Raw genomic sequence first — 17,397 nt, forward strand, 5'->3', positions numbered from 1 at the left:
TGGAGAGAAGCAGATGTCCTTTGTTGTATGTGACAGGGGCACTTGGAATCTTAATATACCTTCCTTGCATGCGAATTAGAGAGTTAATTCTGACATTTAGTGTTCATCTTAAGCTTCTTTCTTTGTTACTCTTTTAGTAACAAATGTGAAAGAAATCCCAAGTCATTGGGTTTGGGTTGATAATAATCTTTAAAGCATCCATTCTGGTAGTTCCATGCCTCCTCTCCATTGACTGAAGTTAACGTCTCTGGTTTTGGCTTCTCTTCTCTCCAAACCACTTTATCACCTGTTATCAGAACTCTTCAGAGCAGCTCAAAAATAATGCTCCTATATGACTATGAGGCCTCATTTGGATTTTTAATAAACAGTCACATTCTAATGAGGTCTTCATAAAACTGACTAAATATGTTTAGAAATCATTAGCTTAAATTACCAGCACAAAAATCTCCTTTGGGAGTCCTGCAGATTTGGTTATAAGATTTTTGGCAGATGGATTAGTACAACAACACAACAGAGTTTCTGAATCTCCACACAAACTGTGTAAATGGGAAAGCCTGGGAAACAGGCGACTGGATAAAAAGCTCAATGTCCCTCAGGTGGGTTCATTAAAGAGGGAAAACAATCACAACACATTCCGGAGCAATTTAAATGCCAGGTGTGCAGCCGTTGGCAGGTGCCAGCGAAACTGACAAGGGTCCCTTCCCAGAACACATGGGCTGAAAGGGGATGCACGGTGGTGACAAGGAAGTCTTAGATAATGACAGGTCCTGGCAGATGTACTGGGGACCCCGCTGGAGGGAAGTGCAGCGTTTGTGTCTTCGGCACCAGGTGCTGCGACAGGGAGGCTTCCCAGTGGCTCCAGCCCCGGCAATTACAGCCGCCTAATGCAGAGCGCTTCAGGGCAAAAATCAGGGGAAAGCGGGCTCCCAGCTCTGACTTAATGAATCAGCAGCAAGTCTGGGTAAACAAACAGGCATCCGCCTAGCTCATGCCTAATTCATGAAGGACACACCATGTGCAGTAAACATGTTAAGTAGGTAGTGGTTGCCCTTAAAAACCATGTCATCTTGATTTCTTCGCTGGTTTGTTGTTGCTGTTTTTAAGCATGGAAAATGGGGAAGTAATCTCTAAACAAGTGTGCGGCATTAACAATGGGAAGTGGTGTGCAAAAAGGGTAGTGCGTTCTCCCGGAGGGAATGTGACCTCTTGTCAAAACCCCCAAATCACGCCAGGCATTTCAAGGACAGATGCCATTAAATTCATTACTAATTGAAGGCAGACCCATCCATGTTGCTGATGGTAACGAGGTGAGCATTCTTCAGAGCTTACCACATCCCCACAAACCTGGCAAGGATTCGGAAGGATCTTTTTCTTTCTTTCTTTCTTTCTTTTTTAAAAATAAGCTTACCAGACCTAAACTTACTGAGTTTCTTTAAGCCGATGGGCTTCCATTTGTGGCTAAACCTGAAACCTAGTCACCCTCCCCCTGCCCCTTCAGCTGCCTACTTTTAGCTGGGATTTCCATGGTTACTTGTCCGAAGGAATAGTTTCCATTACAAGAACCAACACTGACCACCCTGTATGGGTGAGTCCTGATGGAAGGAACAGCTTTTATTTCGTATTTTCCCAAAGCCAGGCAATTCAAAATGCAAATTCAAATGTGTACAATTCGAGGTGGTGAATAACTTTTCAGGAGCATGGTCATGGAGGAAATAAGGCACTGTGTCAGCAGTCTCCAGAAATCTCTCTCCTTATCATACACGGGCAGTCAGCAGGTATTTGTGAAATGAATGAAGGATTGAGAATCCATTACACATGCATTTCAGGGAAAGAAACCATGTACATAAAAACAGAGACAATTTTAGCTTAGCTCTTCCACATTATCTTTGCATAGGCTAATTGCTGATGCTAAGTTGGAAGAAATCTCCTTCATTCATTTCACTGGGCAGCTACTGAGTGCCCAGAAGGCAGAGACCAAAAATTTCGGTGACGTTAAACGTTTTTTTTTTTTTTTTGTTTTTTTTTTTGCAGGAGTCATTACTGCTTTCAGAGCAAAAGAATGGGATGGAAAAGGTAATTATAGACATCACTGTAGGTTTTAGGTTTGTTGGTGGAAAGATAAGGGTAACACTAATACCTGTATTTATGAAGTTCTCAGAATGCGCTGGGAACTTCTCTAACCACCTGATGCATAGAAATTCACTTAATGTTCACAAGAACCCTATGAAGCAGCTGCCACGACATCTCCATAGCCCAGGTGAAAGGTGGGTGGCAGAGAGGTTGGGTGGCTCCTTCTAGGCCAGGTATCTGGTGAGCACCTGCCACCCAGTCCCTAAGCCAGCTCCCCCGCTCTGGCTCCCAGCAGAGGGAACTGAAAGATGAGAAACAGTTTTTTATACTTTCAGGACATAAAATATTGCTTTGTAAGTTTTTATACTTCATGTATTGGTCTCCTGGTATCTACCCCATTGTCTTAGGACTTTATATCTTTAATCATACAGAAAGTTTTGTATTTTAATAAGGTCAAATGTCCCCATTCTGTTCTTAGCATACTAAACATTTGGTATCTTTGAAACATTTTTTTAAAAAGAAGGTCAAAATATTTTCCTTCATATTTTCTTCTAAAAGTTTTAAAGCTTAATTTATAGTTTAAAAGCTTAATTTAAAGCTATATTTCCATCTTTATTTGGCGTTCATTTTGGATTTTTAATGATTTTTTTCTTTTTTGTCTGCATGAATAACCAAATGTCCCAACCCAACTGACTGCAAAGCTCATGCTTTCTCCACATATGGCCGTAGTCAACATCCGCACTCTTTTGACCGGTTGGTCTATTTCTCTCTGTCCAGTTTATGGGACCTATAATTTTCTATTTTCCTATGTCCTTGCCTGGTTTTGATGTCAAGGTTCCACTAGTTTCCCAAAATAAAGTGGGGGAGCAGTCTTGCTTCTTCTCTTCTCCTCAAATAATTTTTTTTAAATAAGATCTGGAGGTTCCATTCCTTGAATATTTAGTAGGATACATCTGTAAATACGTCTGGGACTGGTGCTTTTCCATGGGTCAGTTTTCAACCATAATTCACTTTTTAATTAACGTCTATTCAGAATTTCTGTTTCTGTTTGAGTAAGTCTTGGAAAATCATATTTGTTAAGAAACTTCTCTAATTTGTGTCAATTTTCAAACTTACTGTTAGTTTTTCGTATTATCTATTATGATAAAAGAATCTTTATCCTCTTCCAAATATTGAGAGCTTTTGGCTTTCTATTTTTTACTTCAGATTGCCAGATGTCTATTTCATGAATCTCTTCACAAAGCCTTTGTGATTCTGTTGATTTTTTATTTTTGTTTCTTTGCTTTTTATTTGACAATTATCTGCTCTTCTACTTGTTTTTTCCTCTTTAGTTGTGTTCTGTTCTTTACATATCTTCTTGAGTTAGATGCTCAGTCTCTCTCTTTTTCTAACAACATTTAAAAACATATACACCCTTTTAGGTACTATTGATTTGCATCCTATACTCTCTGATACTTCCTTTATTCATGGTTCGAACTCTGTTCTGATTTATGTCAGGGTATTTTACTTTGACCCAGGGGTTGGTGGAAGTGCTTTTTCACCCAAATCCTCAGTGAAGACTGAGTTGCCTCCTTGTTACTTCCCAGGTCTGGTGCCCGGCTGGCTCTCCCCCTTCTACCTCCCTCCTCCTCTCCCCAGACAGTCCTTTCTCTGAGTGTCTACCTTTTACAGGCTTAGGTTTCCTGTGGCAGCCTCAGTTCAAATTCCTAATCCTGCACAGGCCTATCTCCTTTCTCAGCGGGCTGTAAAACCCAAGATCCAAGATTGCGAAGGTGGAGGACGACCCCCCCCACTCCCTCCAAGACTGACCCTTCCCACCTGCCCAGCTTCTAGAGAACAGCAGCTGTGTTCACTCTCTGTCTGGTCCTCATTCTTCTGGTTTCTAGTAGTCTCCTTTTTTGACAGCTAAGCTAAACATTTTTAACATATATATTTACAGTTACATGTGATTTACACATATATTACATACAAATATATTAAAACACATATCTATATTTTATCTAGAATTTCTAGATGTTCGTAGGAGGAGGGTTTTCAGATTATTTAGTTTGTTATTTTTGCTAAAATTGTAAGTATCTCCCATTTCTTAATGTCTCTCTTCTTGAGTTGCACCTCTAGATACTTCTGAAAATCCTTTTCTGGAAACCACTTTATTGAGTATAATTGAAAACAATTATAACATACAGTGTTTCATGTGTATACTTGGTGAGTTTGGACACATGTGGACGTCCTGATGGCACCACTATAATCAACGTAATAGACATATCCACCCCCCCCCCCCCCGCCAAGTTTCCTGTGTCTCTTTGTTGTTTCATTTTTTTGGTAAGAACACTAAACATGAGATGTACTCTCCTGACAAATTAAGTGCACAAAACCATATTGTTAACTATTTTCCACCAGCAGATCTCCAGAACTTATACAGCTAGTGTAACTGAAACTTTGTACCCACTGAACATCGACTCCCCATTTCTCCCTCCTCCCAGTCCTTGGCAACCACCACGGTATTCTCTGCTTCTACGAATGTGACTATTTCGGAAAATTCATGTAAGTAAAATCATCTGTGACTGGCTTACTGCACTTAGCATGACGTCCTCCAGATTCATCCACGTTGTTGTAAATGGCAGGATTTCCTCATTTTTTAAGGCTGACTGAGAATCGTAAGAAACAACCCCCTGCCCCCATTTCACTACTAGGCTAATCTCCAGACTGCCCTTGCTGCTGAGGGTCAATCTCACAAGGTCAATCTTCTCTAAGAATAATGGCTTCTTGAGTGGAGCAGAGCCATGAACCTTACTATAAAATCAAGCCACTGCACCCTGTGTATTTTATCATTTTTGAATTCCACTTTGGAAATAATCCTACCACGTCCAAGGTCATAACTATGTAAGCATTTCCTAGTTAAACAAAACTAGCTCTCATGACCAGTCCCTCCAGATAAAGTGACAGAAGATTTTGGGAGCAGAGGGTGATCTCTGCTTTACAGGTTAAGAAACAGAGGGCCAGGAAAGGAAAAAGGAAGCCAGAGGAGATGTGGGAATGCCCAGTAACGACAACACCCAGTGCTGTACACGGTTTCTGGAGTCAATTTTCCCGAGTTAGGGAACGCAGTCGCATGCAGTGCAACGCCCATTGAGTTTTGACACCCAACAACAAGTGTTCGTGCTCAGAGGTGTTTTTGTGTGCTCAATATAGCCAGGTAACAACTGCTTTTAAATCTTGAGTGCCTTTCCTGTCTGTTGCTATCGCAACAAATGAAAGCAATTCAGTCTATGTTTACTGATAATTTATAAGCGAGTGCAGCAAGCGAGAGGAGGTGGTGCAGTAGTTCATGATTTCTGGAGCACACACGATACTTCGAAAGCCCCATTTTGCCTTACTTCATGTTACCACCCAAGCAAGGAACACGCAGCCGTGTAGGTGGAGAGCCAACTCACCCTTCCCACTTCCACGAGGTTGGTGACCATGATGATGCTTGCGGTGTTTTCATGCCACACCATCCTCCAGAAGTCATAGATGGTCTCTTGCATTGGGCCTGCAGCAAAACAGAACACGGGCTTTTTTTTTAAATTTTGCAAGGTTGCAACTGGAAAATTTCTGGGGCTTGCAAATAAACTGATGCATACCCACTGGCAGTCCCCTCACTTTTATGGGTGGACGTGGTTCTCCTTTCTAGTGTGGATGCAAATGGGGACTCTTTCTGAAACAGCACCTATAGAAATACTGAATTTTTCATTCATGGTTGAATTTTCTCATGTCATCAAACATATCTGCATTCTAGCTCTTTCTACCCCTCTTAAACTACTGCTGTGAAAGAGAGTTATTTCTCCATCATTTAGCTATTTATCTCCATAATACTCAAGAGTGAAATTTTAAAAAATGGATAGCATTACTCTTCCTGGTAACAACTGGCAGATATCCCAGGGAAATGGTATAGAGAATGAAATGAGCCTCTATAGGAAAAATGGCCTTTTCTTGTTTCTAATATTTTTCTTTTTCTGTGCTATCTGTCAGATTAACCTCCCCCCTCCTTTTTTTTTTTTTCCAACCTAACTTCCAAAAGTGAGAGAGAAGTTAGACTTTTAAGCAGCTGTACTTCCCATCCCTGAACATGATCAGCAGCTTGGGCTCAGCTCTTGGGATTGAGCATTCAAAAGCCGTTCTTATGGACTGGGAAGAAAAAGGGGAGACAGACATCACAAAATGCTACTTCTATAGGTACTAGGTACAGGAAGTTGGAATATAAAATTTCTTTGAATCCAGATTTGTAAAAACCCTAATCTCTACCTTATGCTCGAGCATATTTGAGGGTGTAAGTGTCACAGTAGAAGTATTTATAAGACAAGCAGAAATGCAAGGAAATGAAAGGAGTATAACTTCAAAGGTACGAGAGTCCCATGGTACGTGTGGAATCACACGACTGTTCAGGCACATGCCGGGACCAGGACCCAATCGTACCGTAGGATCTTGACATTGCAGATTACTGGATGTGAAGCTCCGATATTTGGGTTTGAGCTGTGCCTCTGCCTCTTAACTGGCTGTGTGATTTTGGACAAGGCAGCCACCGTGAGCTTCAGTGTCACCATCTCTCCTTATCTACATACTGGTCTCAGTAACGCTTCTCAGGGTTATTCTGAGGATCCCTGGAGTTAACGCATACTCAGGTGTTTTATAAACAGTGGAGCATTAGAACAAACACGAGGCGTGTTTAAAGGTATTTATGAGTGGTCCCTTCTCGGCTAAGGTTTGGACGCCTAGCAACGGTGGCACACCCAGGGGCCCCTTTCAGTCACCTTCCATTCCTCTTGACCAATTATCCGCTGGTTCTTGTGTAATTCTTCTTTTCCTGCTTTACCATCAGAACCTCCTTCCCTTCTGTCCACAATGGAAGTTTCTATCATTCCTCCTTGCTGCTCTGACTCACCTTTCCCAAGAAAACTGACTCCGCCTCCTGATCTCTCTGCAGCTCGTCCCTTTACGGGACACTGCACGCCACCTCTCATGAAGCTGGGTCTGCCATTTCAGCCCATGTCCCTTGGGGTGTTCGTGCCATTCTCCTGATGTATGGGCTGAAGATCTCAATGACTTCAATCGAAGGTTACAGAGGGGACAGGTAAACATTGGATCTTCTCCATCACTACCTTTCTACTTGTGGATAGGAACATTCACTGTGTACTGAAGAGCTTGTCACTGATTCACAAGAAAAAAAAATGCCCTGGGGCGCCTGGGTGGCTCAGTGGGTTAAAGCCTCTGCCTTTGGCTCAGGTCATGATCCCGGGGTCCTGGGATCGAGCCCCGCATTGGGCTCTCTGCTCCGCAGGGAGCCTGCTTCCTCCTCTCTCTCTGCCTAGTTGTGATTTCTCTCTGTCAAATAAATAAAATGTTTAAAAAAAAAAAGAAAAGAAAAAAAAATGCCCTGAGTCTATCTTTGTGTAAACAGATGTCTTCCCAGCATAACCCCCTAACAAAGGGGTGGCCCAGACACTTTCTGCTTCCTTCACTAGATCCACAGACCTGTGCCGCCTTCTCTGAAAGTTCCAGAAACAGTTCTGATGACAATGGCTATAGGGGATGAATTAGATACTCCAGGATCATGGAAGGCATGTGCCTGAGGAAGAGAAGATACTTCTCCCTTCAGTGTCTGACAGGAGTCACCCCAGAGACATTCCAGGCTCCGGGCAAGTTCCCACTGGCAGCTCACTAACACTTTCTGAGTTTTAGACTGCCTTGTGTTTACTTCATTTCCATTTTCCCTAGAGGGAAACACAGCTGTTACAGTTTACTACGCTTTCTGTGGCACCTTATAGACTACCTGGGACATGGCAGGAACTCAATGAATAAATGAATTAGTCTGTATGCCTACTTATAAACTGTATTATTTATTATTAAAATATGTGTAAGTATTAAATAATATTAATATATCATATTTGTATAAATCCCCTCGGTGGATATTTTGGAGATTATCAGTAGAAGCTGGAAAGCACGTTGGTTTTACTACTTGCCAATTCATTGAAGGAGGGATATCTTTTGCAAGGGTCTCTTCAGAATGAGAGTGACCATCATGCAGGCCTCAGAGCGCTATGACAGAACTGCTTCCAACCATTAAATAAGTTACTCCTCTGTTTCCTGGATTCGAGGCTTTGTATCTCAGCTTAGCTTATTCCCCTAGGTAACCAGAATGCCATCCTGGCCTCCAGTAACTGTTCTCTACCGAGGGCCATGGTTCTCAGCTCTGGTTGTATATTACAATTATTGTGTAGTGTTTTAAAAAGTTCTGAGATCCCCTTGTTCCACCCACATCGCTGCAAATGGCAAAATATCATTCTTTTTGATGGCTGAGTAATATTCCATTGTAGATATACACCACATCTTCTTTAGCCACTCATCTGTCAATGGATATCTGGGCTCTTTCTGTAGTTTGGCTATTGTGGACATTGCTGCTATAAACACTGAGGTGCAGGTGCCCCTCTGAATCCCTATTTTTTTTTTTTAAGATTTTATCCATTTATTTGACAGAGAGATAGAGAGAACACAAGTAGACAGAGCAACAGGCAGAGAGAGAGGGAGAAGCAGGCTCTCCACTGAGCAGGGAGCCCGATATGGGGGTCGATCCCAGGACCCTGGGATCACGATCTGAGCCGAAGGCAGCCACTTAACTGACTGAGCCCCCCAGAGGCCCCTGAATCACCATGTTTGTATCCTTTGGGTAAATCCTAGTAGTACAATTGCTGGGCTATATCAATATTTTTAGCTCTTTTCCAGAGTGGCTGTACCAGCTTGCATATGCTAAGTGAAATAAGTCAGTCAGAGAAAGACAAACACCATCTGATTTCACTCACATGTGGAATTTAAGAAACAAAACAGATGATCATAGGAGAAGGGAGGGAAAGATAAAATAAGATTAAATCAGAGAGGGGGACAAACCATAAGACTCTTAACTCTAGGAAACAAACTGAGGGTTGCTGGAGGGGAGGTGGGTGGTGGGATGGGGTAACTGGGTGATGGGCATTAAGGAGGGCACGTGATGTAATGAGCACTGGGTATTATATGAGACTGATGAATCACAGGCCTGTACCTCTTAAACTAATAATACACTAATGTTACCTAATTGAATTTAAATAAAATAAAATAAAATAAAATTCTGAGATCCTAACCCAAAAGACTGCTTTAATTGGGCTGGGGTGAGGTGAGGTCTGGGTGTGTCTGCATATCAGAACCCCACAGCATCAGGAACACCCACAGCATCAGGAACATTTGGCTCCACCTTCCATCCTCTCAGGTGGTCTCATATGCAGATGTAACGTGGAACACCCAAGATTTGTTTGTTTTGAATCTACTGACTAGTCTAACTTTATATACCAGCAATTTGAATCCAGGAATCCCATTTCTCTCTGACTTAGAAGGAACCTCACACATCGAATGGCGAGGAACCTGGCTACACCAGCTGGCCAAGGAGCTGAGGCAGTTAAGATGACAGGGCTGTTTTTGTCATAGTTTTTAATGTTTACCTAACTACACATGGGTTATCTTGAAAACAAAGGGCATTTATAAGCATCAGGGCCTCACTTGGTTGATGATATAAATGGCAGTCTTGGTAATTTTCTTGTCTGCTGACATAAAAAAAAAGATTGGAATAGACTAAAAAAACAATTAGGATAGAAAAGTTAGACAAAAAAAGAAAAGACTGGGATAGAAAAATGAATTGGGTCATTGTTCTTTTCAATGCTAAAATTAGGACAGTTATCCAGAAGAACTAAAACAGCTTGGGTTAAGATCTGAAAATGAATGTGAATGCAAAGATTATTCTAAGCTGATCCCAGGGGGGGAAAAAGGGAAAAAAAAGCACCACGCAAGGCGAGGGTCCTGAGTCCCCATCCCCCCTGGTGCGGATTTGCTGTGGTCTTCCTCGTCTATTCTGCCCTTCCCACCTGCCCCCACCGCCCCTCTGCGCGGGGTACTGTGCCTCCATATTTGAGAGTAGCCCTTGCTGGAACACCGTGTGACTTTCTCCCTGACCTGGTCACAGCTGCAGTTCACCAAGAAAACTGCCCAGGGGCAGGCACTAGAGTCTTGTCTTCTGGGCTAATGATGCGAGGTATTTTCAACAATGCTTATTCAAAGTTTGTTTGAAAAAGAAAAAGGAAGGCACCCCAATTTAAGGTTTTTAGGGCCAACATTGGTCAAATCCTGTTTTTCTTTTCTCTTTGAAATTAGTCAAATTATACTGAATAACATATTTCAAATTATTTCCTGAGACACGGATACATGATGACTCAGAGATCTAGGTCTAACAAAATCAAAAAAGCATGCCAGAGGCCAGGGCGGGGTAGACTTTGTGGATCCCAGTGGCCACTCCTTTTGATTTTGGCAGTTCCTGGTGGGATCTGAGAGACCCTGGCCACTCGAAATCTATAGACACATGCCTGGGATGCAAGGCCATTACCCCTGGCACCCACGCCCTCACAGGGCTGAGATTTGGGGAGGAACATCGGGGGAAATTCAGTGTTCCTCTGCCTCTGATGTTAGTCTCCCAAAAGCTGGCGTGGCAAACGCCGTTACTGTGAGGACAGTAACAGGTCACTGGGGATTGCTCCCAGGCTGGACAAACAACTCCCAAGACAAGGAATCTATAACAGTAGACAATGGACTCTGAAAAACCTCCCTTGCTCCAGGGACCAATGGCAGTGACACATAGCCGTAGTGACCCACAGCCATAATGGCCCCCAGCCGCGGTGACCCACAGCCCTGCTGTCTGACTTCTGCAGTTTGTGGCTGGGTGGGAGCCGGAGGCTGCTTTGGCTGTGCCTTACAGATGTTCCTACAATAGGCAAGAAGGTTATTCTCAGCAGTCATCCCCTTGTGGGACTAAAGCATTTAAAACGTAAGGTCTCGAAATTTCAGTATCAGACCAATAATACATTCCATTTCCCTCACAATAGTTGGCTTACACAGACCTCTGCTGAGAAGAAAATGTATGCAGGGGCCATTCTGACCACCACGAAGCCTGGAAGGAACAGCAACAACAAGAAAGGTCAGGGAGGACTAGAGGGCAATGGGAGGGAAAAAAAAAGGCAATGAAAAGCATAAGTGAAAGCCATTCAAGGATGGGCTCTGTTATGTTCAGATGAGTTCTCTAGTTCATGGGGAGTGAGAGATATTTAAAATCATCGTTTCAAATCTTGATAGAAGACTTGTATCTCTTCTTTTCACATTCTCATTTCTACACGGTGTGTTTTCTGTGTTAACTAGAGCCGCTGAGAGGTCAAGGTCCTTAAGCTCCCAGTGGCATATTAGAGTTTTTTTAAGGGAAGAAAGGTAGTACACATTCAAATCGCTATCCGTCGTAAATAGAAAAATATATAACTTCTTTGGGGGACTGTCTATATTGCCCAGGTCCCATATGAAGTATGTTATATATCTTATCTTATTCAGCTAAAAAATTGCAATCCTATATAATGAGTACTATGGTTCGCCCACATTTTACTGAGAGGCTGAGGAAGTCTGGTACATCGTCGGAAGGCACACGGCTAGTGGACTGTAGAGCTGACCTTTGAGGTCTACCCCACTGTGTGACGCTGCCTCCATGCCAATGTCAAAAGCAACTCAGAAAGGTTCTAGCTGACAGGAGTGTGTGTGTGTGCGCGCGCGCACGTGCGCACGCGTGCGCCCAGTCATCTTAACCTGGCAAGAAGATAACAGAAGAAAACCCACATCAACTACCTGAGACTACCTCCTTAAACATGTGTTTTTTTTTCTTTTCTTTCTTTCTTCTTCTTTTTTTAAAATCAGGTCGACTCCTGCCTTGAAACCTCCCATGGGGCCAATCAAATCCAACTGCTTGACACGCATGGCCAGCCCCAGCCCTCTTTCTCCACCACCCAACCTCTCCTGTGTCCTGAGCTGCCCGGACTTGGGAGCATTTCCAGAGTAGAAGCCCTCCTCCAGCTGCTATCAGCCTCCTCCTAAGCAGGTGTCCATTCAAGCCTGCAAGTCCCGCTGTCTCAGCTTGGCCCACTGAAGGTCACCTCGTCAGGCAGGTGTTCCACGACCCGAGCCATGGCTCCCTGTTTCTTTATTTACCATCAGCGGTGATGATGGTGTGTTTTTAATGAACGTCTTCCTTGGTGGTCTATGAGTGCGGACCAACCCATTCAGGTCATAGTTTCTCTGTGCCCAGTGGTTCTACACCTGTCTTGCTTCTCTCATTCATACCCCCTTGCTGGGCCCTGGTGGGGATCTGAGTGTGAATTCTGCATCTAAGGTGAACATTCAGCTTGCTCTGTGTCAGGCGCTCCTCGAGGTGTAGAAGGGATGCCAAGGTGAGTGACAGAAACACGTCCCTACTTTCAAGAGGCTTGCACTTATATAAGGTAGAGAGAATTCAGGAATATATTACACTCTCACTTAAAGGGCAGTAAGGTAAGTGTCCTAAGATACTTGAACTTCAAACTGAGCTATGTATGCCTCGGGAGACACATGGAGATTCTCTATGGGGCACAGGATTAATTTTTAAAAGGATTCATTTCTAGATATTTAATTCTACGTGGATGCTACCAAACTGATCTCCCTGAGAAGGAGCCGCCATGCACAGCGGTCTTTCTCACACTTAACCAAACCTTCACCCATCTCAAATAGTACAACGGGGCCCTGCTCAGGTATACAACCTACAAGTCTGAAACAAAGCAATCGACTGAAAACACACAGCTTTGTGCCTTCCTTATCTGAAACAAGGTTCTGTTATGAAAAATATGATGTTAGAAATGGGGTACATATATTTTAAATAATGGGAAAATTTTATTTCTTAAATAATGCCATTCAAACCTATACTTGATCATATTAGAGACTGGGGTATTTTGGTACCTGTTAGGATGCTCTGAATCAGAACACTTGAAGCAGTGGAGGCTAGTAAGTCTTACTCTTTTTTGGGGGGGGGCGGAGTGGGAGAGGGAGAGAGAGAATCTTAAAGAGGATCCACACCGAGCACTGAGCCTGACGTGGGGCTCGATCTCACAACCCTGAGACCATGACCTGAGCTGAAATCGAGAGTCGGACGCTTTACCGACTGACCCACCCAGGTATCCCTGTCTATTCTTTCAAATGGAAGTGGAACTTTTTGCTGGATCACCAAATTTTTCTGGATGAAACCCATGACTCAAAGTTTTACGTGTTTCCTTTCAGGTTAGATATGCTTTAATCCGTAAAGTAGTGAAAATATATTTATCACATGTCATAAAATATTTATTCTAATTATATCAATCCTCATTTTATCTTAGAAAATATTTAATATTATCTATCTCCTTTTCATAAGTGGGCCCAGTGGGCTGGAAAGCTAAGTCTAGCTACCTAAAGGCTGAGTGCAGGCTGAGTCACAGAACTCTCCTGTGGGATTCGGGTGGATGTGTGTCTGTAGTGGAGGGACTTGTTTTATTTATTGACCCAAAACTCCAAGAAACAGGAATTTGCTGAATATGAAAACTAAAAAAGGGTAAATAAAGTGATGAGGCTCTATATTGATTAATAGAGGGAAAATTTTTTGAATATTTTACTCTAGACATATTAAAAAATGTTAAAATATTCCAAGGATGGCTCCCTGGGCATGCAGGTGGCTGGCAGAGACCAGCAGTGGAAATGTCCAGGCAGCGTGGCAATGTCTGGGATCCCAAGATAGTGGCAGCGTGGCTCCAGGTGGAGCAGCACATGGAAGATGGGGGTGCGAAGGTCAGAGCAGTGGTGGGCAGGGTGACAGCCCTCCGGGTAGCCTCGCCCATCTGGCATACTTCAAGGTCACCCGGTGCAGAGATGAAGCTCACATTTGAATCAGATGGGGGAGACTGAGGCTGCCCTTGGAGGGAGTTTTGGATGAAACTGAGCCGGACTCTTGCTGTCCCTAGTGCAAAGGAGCCCAGCAAGGCCCTGGGCTAGAAGGAGAACCTGGGAAGAGGGATGACAAGGAAGGTGAACAATTAAATGAGGCACAGGGATGAGCCCCTTGGGCTTGGTGTGATTTCTGTGTGCTGTCTCATCTGTTCACCACCGCGAGGGTATAAATTTCCATTTTAAGATGAGAAACAAGTTTGGGAGAATAAATGCCCTTGAAGCTGGGATGACAACCCAGGGCAATCCAGCTGCACCTTCTAGATTTCAGAATGACCTCCGCAGACTGGGGAGGTGGGGCTTGTTAGTGAATGTCAATCCTCCAACTGTGATGGGGCTGGCTCCGGGTGCGGGAAGAGGGGCTGTACTCGGTGTGCGGTACACACTGAACGGTGGAAGTAGAGACAGAAGGGGTGGGGACCCTACGGGCAAAGTAGCTGCAGGAGTCCTTGCTCTGGGCACTGGCCTGGCTTGAGCTTGGTCAAGTCCTTCAGCACCCAGTTCACTCCATTAGCACTGAAGACCCCTGAAGGTAGAATTCGGATACGGTAAAAGATGAGCCTAGGATTTATGCATTTATATTAAAGCTCTTGCTCATAAATAAAAGGGTCCTAAATTTTTGATCCATTATTGTTATTGTTACTGCTGGCAATAATCTAGAATAAGTATCATGAAGTCAGTCATTCAACATTCAAAGCGTTAGATGTCCCTTCAGTGGTTTCTGAGTAAGTTTTTATTACAAAACTTTATATGATTCCTCAATATGATAGTTCCAGAACACGTCTATAATTTTGCATTTAGTAGCTTTTCATTTGTGCGGCAGTGAAATGTAAAAGGTAGAATATGCCACTGTGTTTCACGGACTCAGTCCGCCTCATGTGTCACAAAAGCGATAACGGTGACACAGAAAACACTCGGCTTCTGCATTAATAAACCTTAACAACACTTGATAGGTGCATTTGCTCTTCCCTGAGGCTACTTATGTTAAAGCATGGAATTTTTATGAATAATTTTTGGTATCAGCTGCGGAAAGTGGAAACCGAAGTTGAGATGGCAGGGTGCATGAGATGTGATTTGCTTGTTTTCCTGAATTGCTAAGAATATCCTTCCCCCCGCCCCCCAGAAATTACCATTTAAAAGAAACAATATAAATCAGCTAAGGAATTAGGAGCAAACGCTGAGGATTGTTCTATGATGGGGAAAACACGGGAATATTTAACTTAAATTCAGAAATATTACTAGTAGCATGTTAAAATAGGGTTTCTAAGGATAGATCTTACGTGAAGCACCCTCTACGTCCAGAATTACAGGGTTCAGAATGTTCAGCAGTCTACTGGAATTTTCATTTAGTGACAATAAAAGAGAAAACAGGCGTTGGAGCTATAATAAAATAGACCTTTTAAGAAGTAGTGTCAAAAGTGATGACTTAAATAAGGACATTAAATAGTGTTTTCAGCTAATAATTTCAGTGGTTCGCACACAAAGATAAACCCTTTCTTACTCTGGAGTAGGCTTTCCCACTGTGAGTCTCTTCCCTTTGCCTGGCCCACTCAGGGGAGCAGCTACTTGCCAATTACCCCGTCTGTTCTAAATTGGCTCACAGGTGTGTGTTCTTCTTATAACTGGAAACCAGGCATACACTTCCTGCCATTCCTATTAGTAACATTTCCCCTCAAACACATAATCCACATGTTGATGTTTACACTTGACTCATACCCTTCCCTAAAATTGTCCTTTCAGACCGAAATGAGAAAGTGTGCCAACGTTGACTGTGCAAATATTCGTGGCTCTCCCTAGATGATCAGTTTCATGGAATGTTGGTTTCCAGGTACAATACTAAAACATATGCAATCCTGATTGGACACCAAAAGGTCATGTCAGATTTAATTAAGAGAAAATTGGTACAAACCAAACACTAATAGACAGGCTGCATGCAGATTCCCAAATAGCCCAGGAAGCCTCTATTTGTGGCATGAGTCATAACACTTCAGACATTGTCTCTGTTTTGGTTAATAACGTGCCTTTCGTCTTATTCACTTATTCGATTAAAATAGTTATAAAATATTTAAAAACAAAAACGATAAAGAATAATATAGTAGATACTCTTGGCTATGTCTTAATAAAGATACATTTAATCAATACCCATTTTCTGCCTCAGAAATATAAGGCACTTGGTATTTTAAAATTCTATTTCTCCCTTCCCATTTTTCACATTCATACTGTTCAGTACTTTAGTTCCAATATGAGTTCATTCTACCTCGATTAGTCATTATTGTAATTCCTTTCTTTTCTGTTGTAAATTTTTATATACACTCATCGTTTTTATTGTGGTTTTCCCTAGTTTATCTTTGCTAGGATAAACTTCCTGCCTTTCCACACCATTCTTAACTATGTCTCAAGTCACAGCAAAAATAGATGGAGAAGCACATTTTTAAAAAGAGTAAACTGGGAAAAAAATAAAAAAGTAAACTGGAAACAAAATGAGTCAAGTATTCTGAGTATCTTCTTCCTTTCCCCTACTAGGAATTTTAAGACCTTTAAACAAGGAAATAAGTGAAAATAGTGGCTTTGAGAACAAAGTTTGTCATAATATTTTTAGAAGTTTTCTTTTTCCTTAAACAAAAGCTACATGTGTTAAAATTAACTAAAATAAAGCACTTAAAAATAAAAATCTGTAAGATCACCCTTGGGAGCCTTCAAATAAATGATTTCTGACACACAAACACATACATACCTTTAACCGTTTAGATACATCAGTGTAGTGATAAAATCCCAAACAAAGATTAAAAAATAAAGTCATTCAAGGAATAACTATGATGGCTCCCAAACCACATACGACGTACGATGGCCTAAATTACACTCGTGGGTTTTGTTAAGAAGAACACCAACATATTTTTATCTATGAAAATGTTGGCACCAAACTCAAAACTAAAAAGTTTTTGGAAGTGATATAAATGTTCTGTTAAGAAAATTTAGAAAAAAATCTTTCTATGTGCCATACAAAAGTAGAATAAGGTGATCTGATTGGGTTGCCAGGAAATTTGTTTTGGAAACTTGCTATTAAATTATTGGTGAAAAACTTTAATATCCTGTTGGCTTTCCCCTGTGTGAGTGTGAGGCTTTGGGTGTGGGTCAGGGTAGGTGTCACCTTCACTCAAAACCATAGGCACCATTACTCACCAGCGAAGTGTCTACATTTTCTTGCTTGCATGTAAATATCTCACTGGGTATCTCCATGTTTTTTAAAGAACACAACCATGATACTGTTACATGATTTTAAAAGAACTAGTGTTCTTTTTGCTCTAAACTCATTATGCACAGATTAACTATTGACTGAGGTCCTCTTCCTCAACTGACATGCAATGCTTGGGAGACATGTGCATTTTCTGGGACTCTGCTGTGTGAAATGGATCTCAATCTCAGAAGTGGTCTGTAGGAATTCCCTCTGGTTCAGCT

The 17,397-nt window shown here is 42.3% G+C and overlaps 1 protein-coding gene across 14 annotated transcripts in view; it reads right to left on the bottom strand.

Annotated features, from left to right (window-relative positions):
• PTPRM (protein tyrosine phosphatase receptor type M) overlaps positions 1-17,397 on the bottom strand; it is a 793,799-nt gene that overhangs the window by 48,107 nt on the left and 728,295 nt on the right. For all 14 annotated transcript variants that reach the window (XM_046025010.1, XM_046025008.1, XM_046025007.1 and 11 more), the window contains one exon: positions 5,505-5,602. In XM_046025010.1, coding sequence (XP_045880966.1) covers positions 5,505-5,602 — 98 coding nt within the window. The remainder of the gene's footprint in view (positions 1-5,504; positions 5,603-17,397) is intronic.

The sequence above is a fragment of the Meles meles genome, chromosome 12 (genome assembly GCF_922984935.1).
Source record: "Meles meles chromosome 12, mMelMel3.1 paternal haplotype, whole genome shotgun sequence".
NCBI classification, from domain to species: domain Eukaryota; kingdom Metazoa; phylum Chordata; class Mammalia; order Carnivora; family Mustelidae; genus Meles; species Meles meles.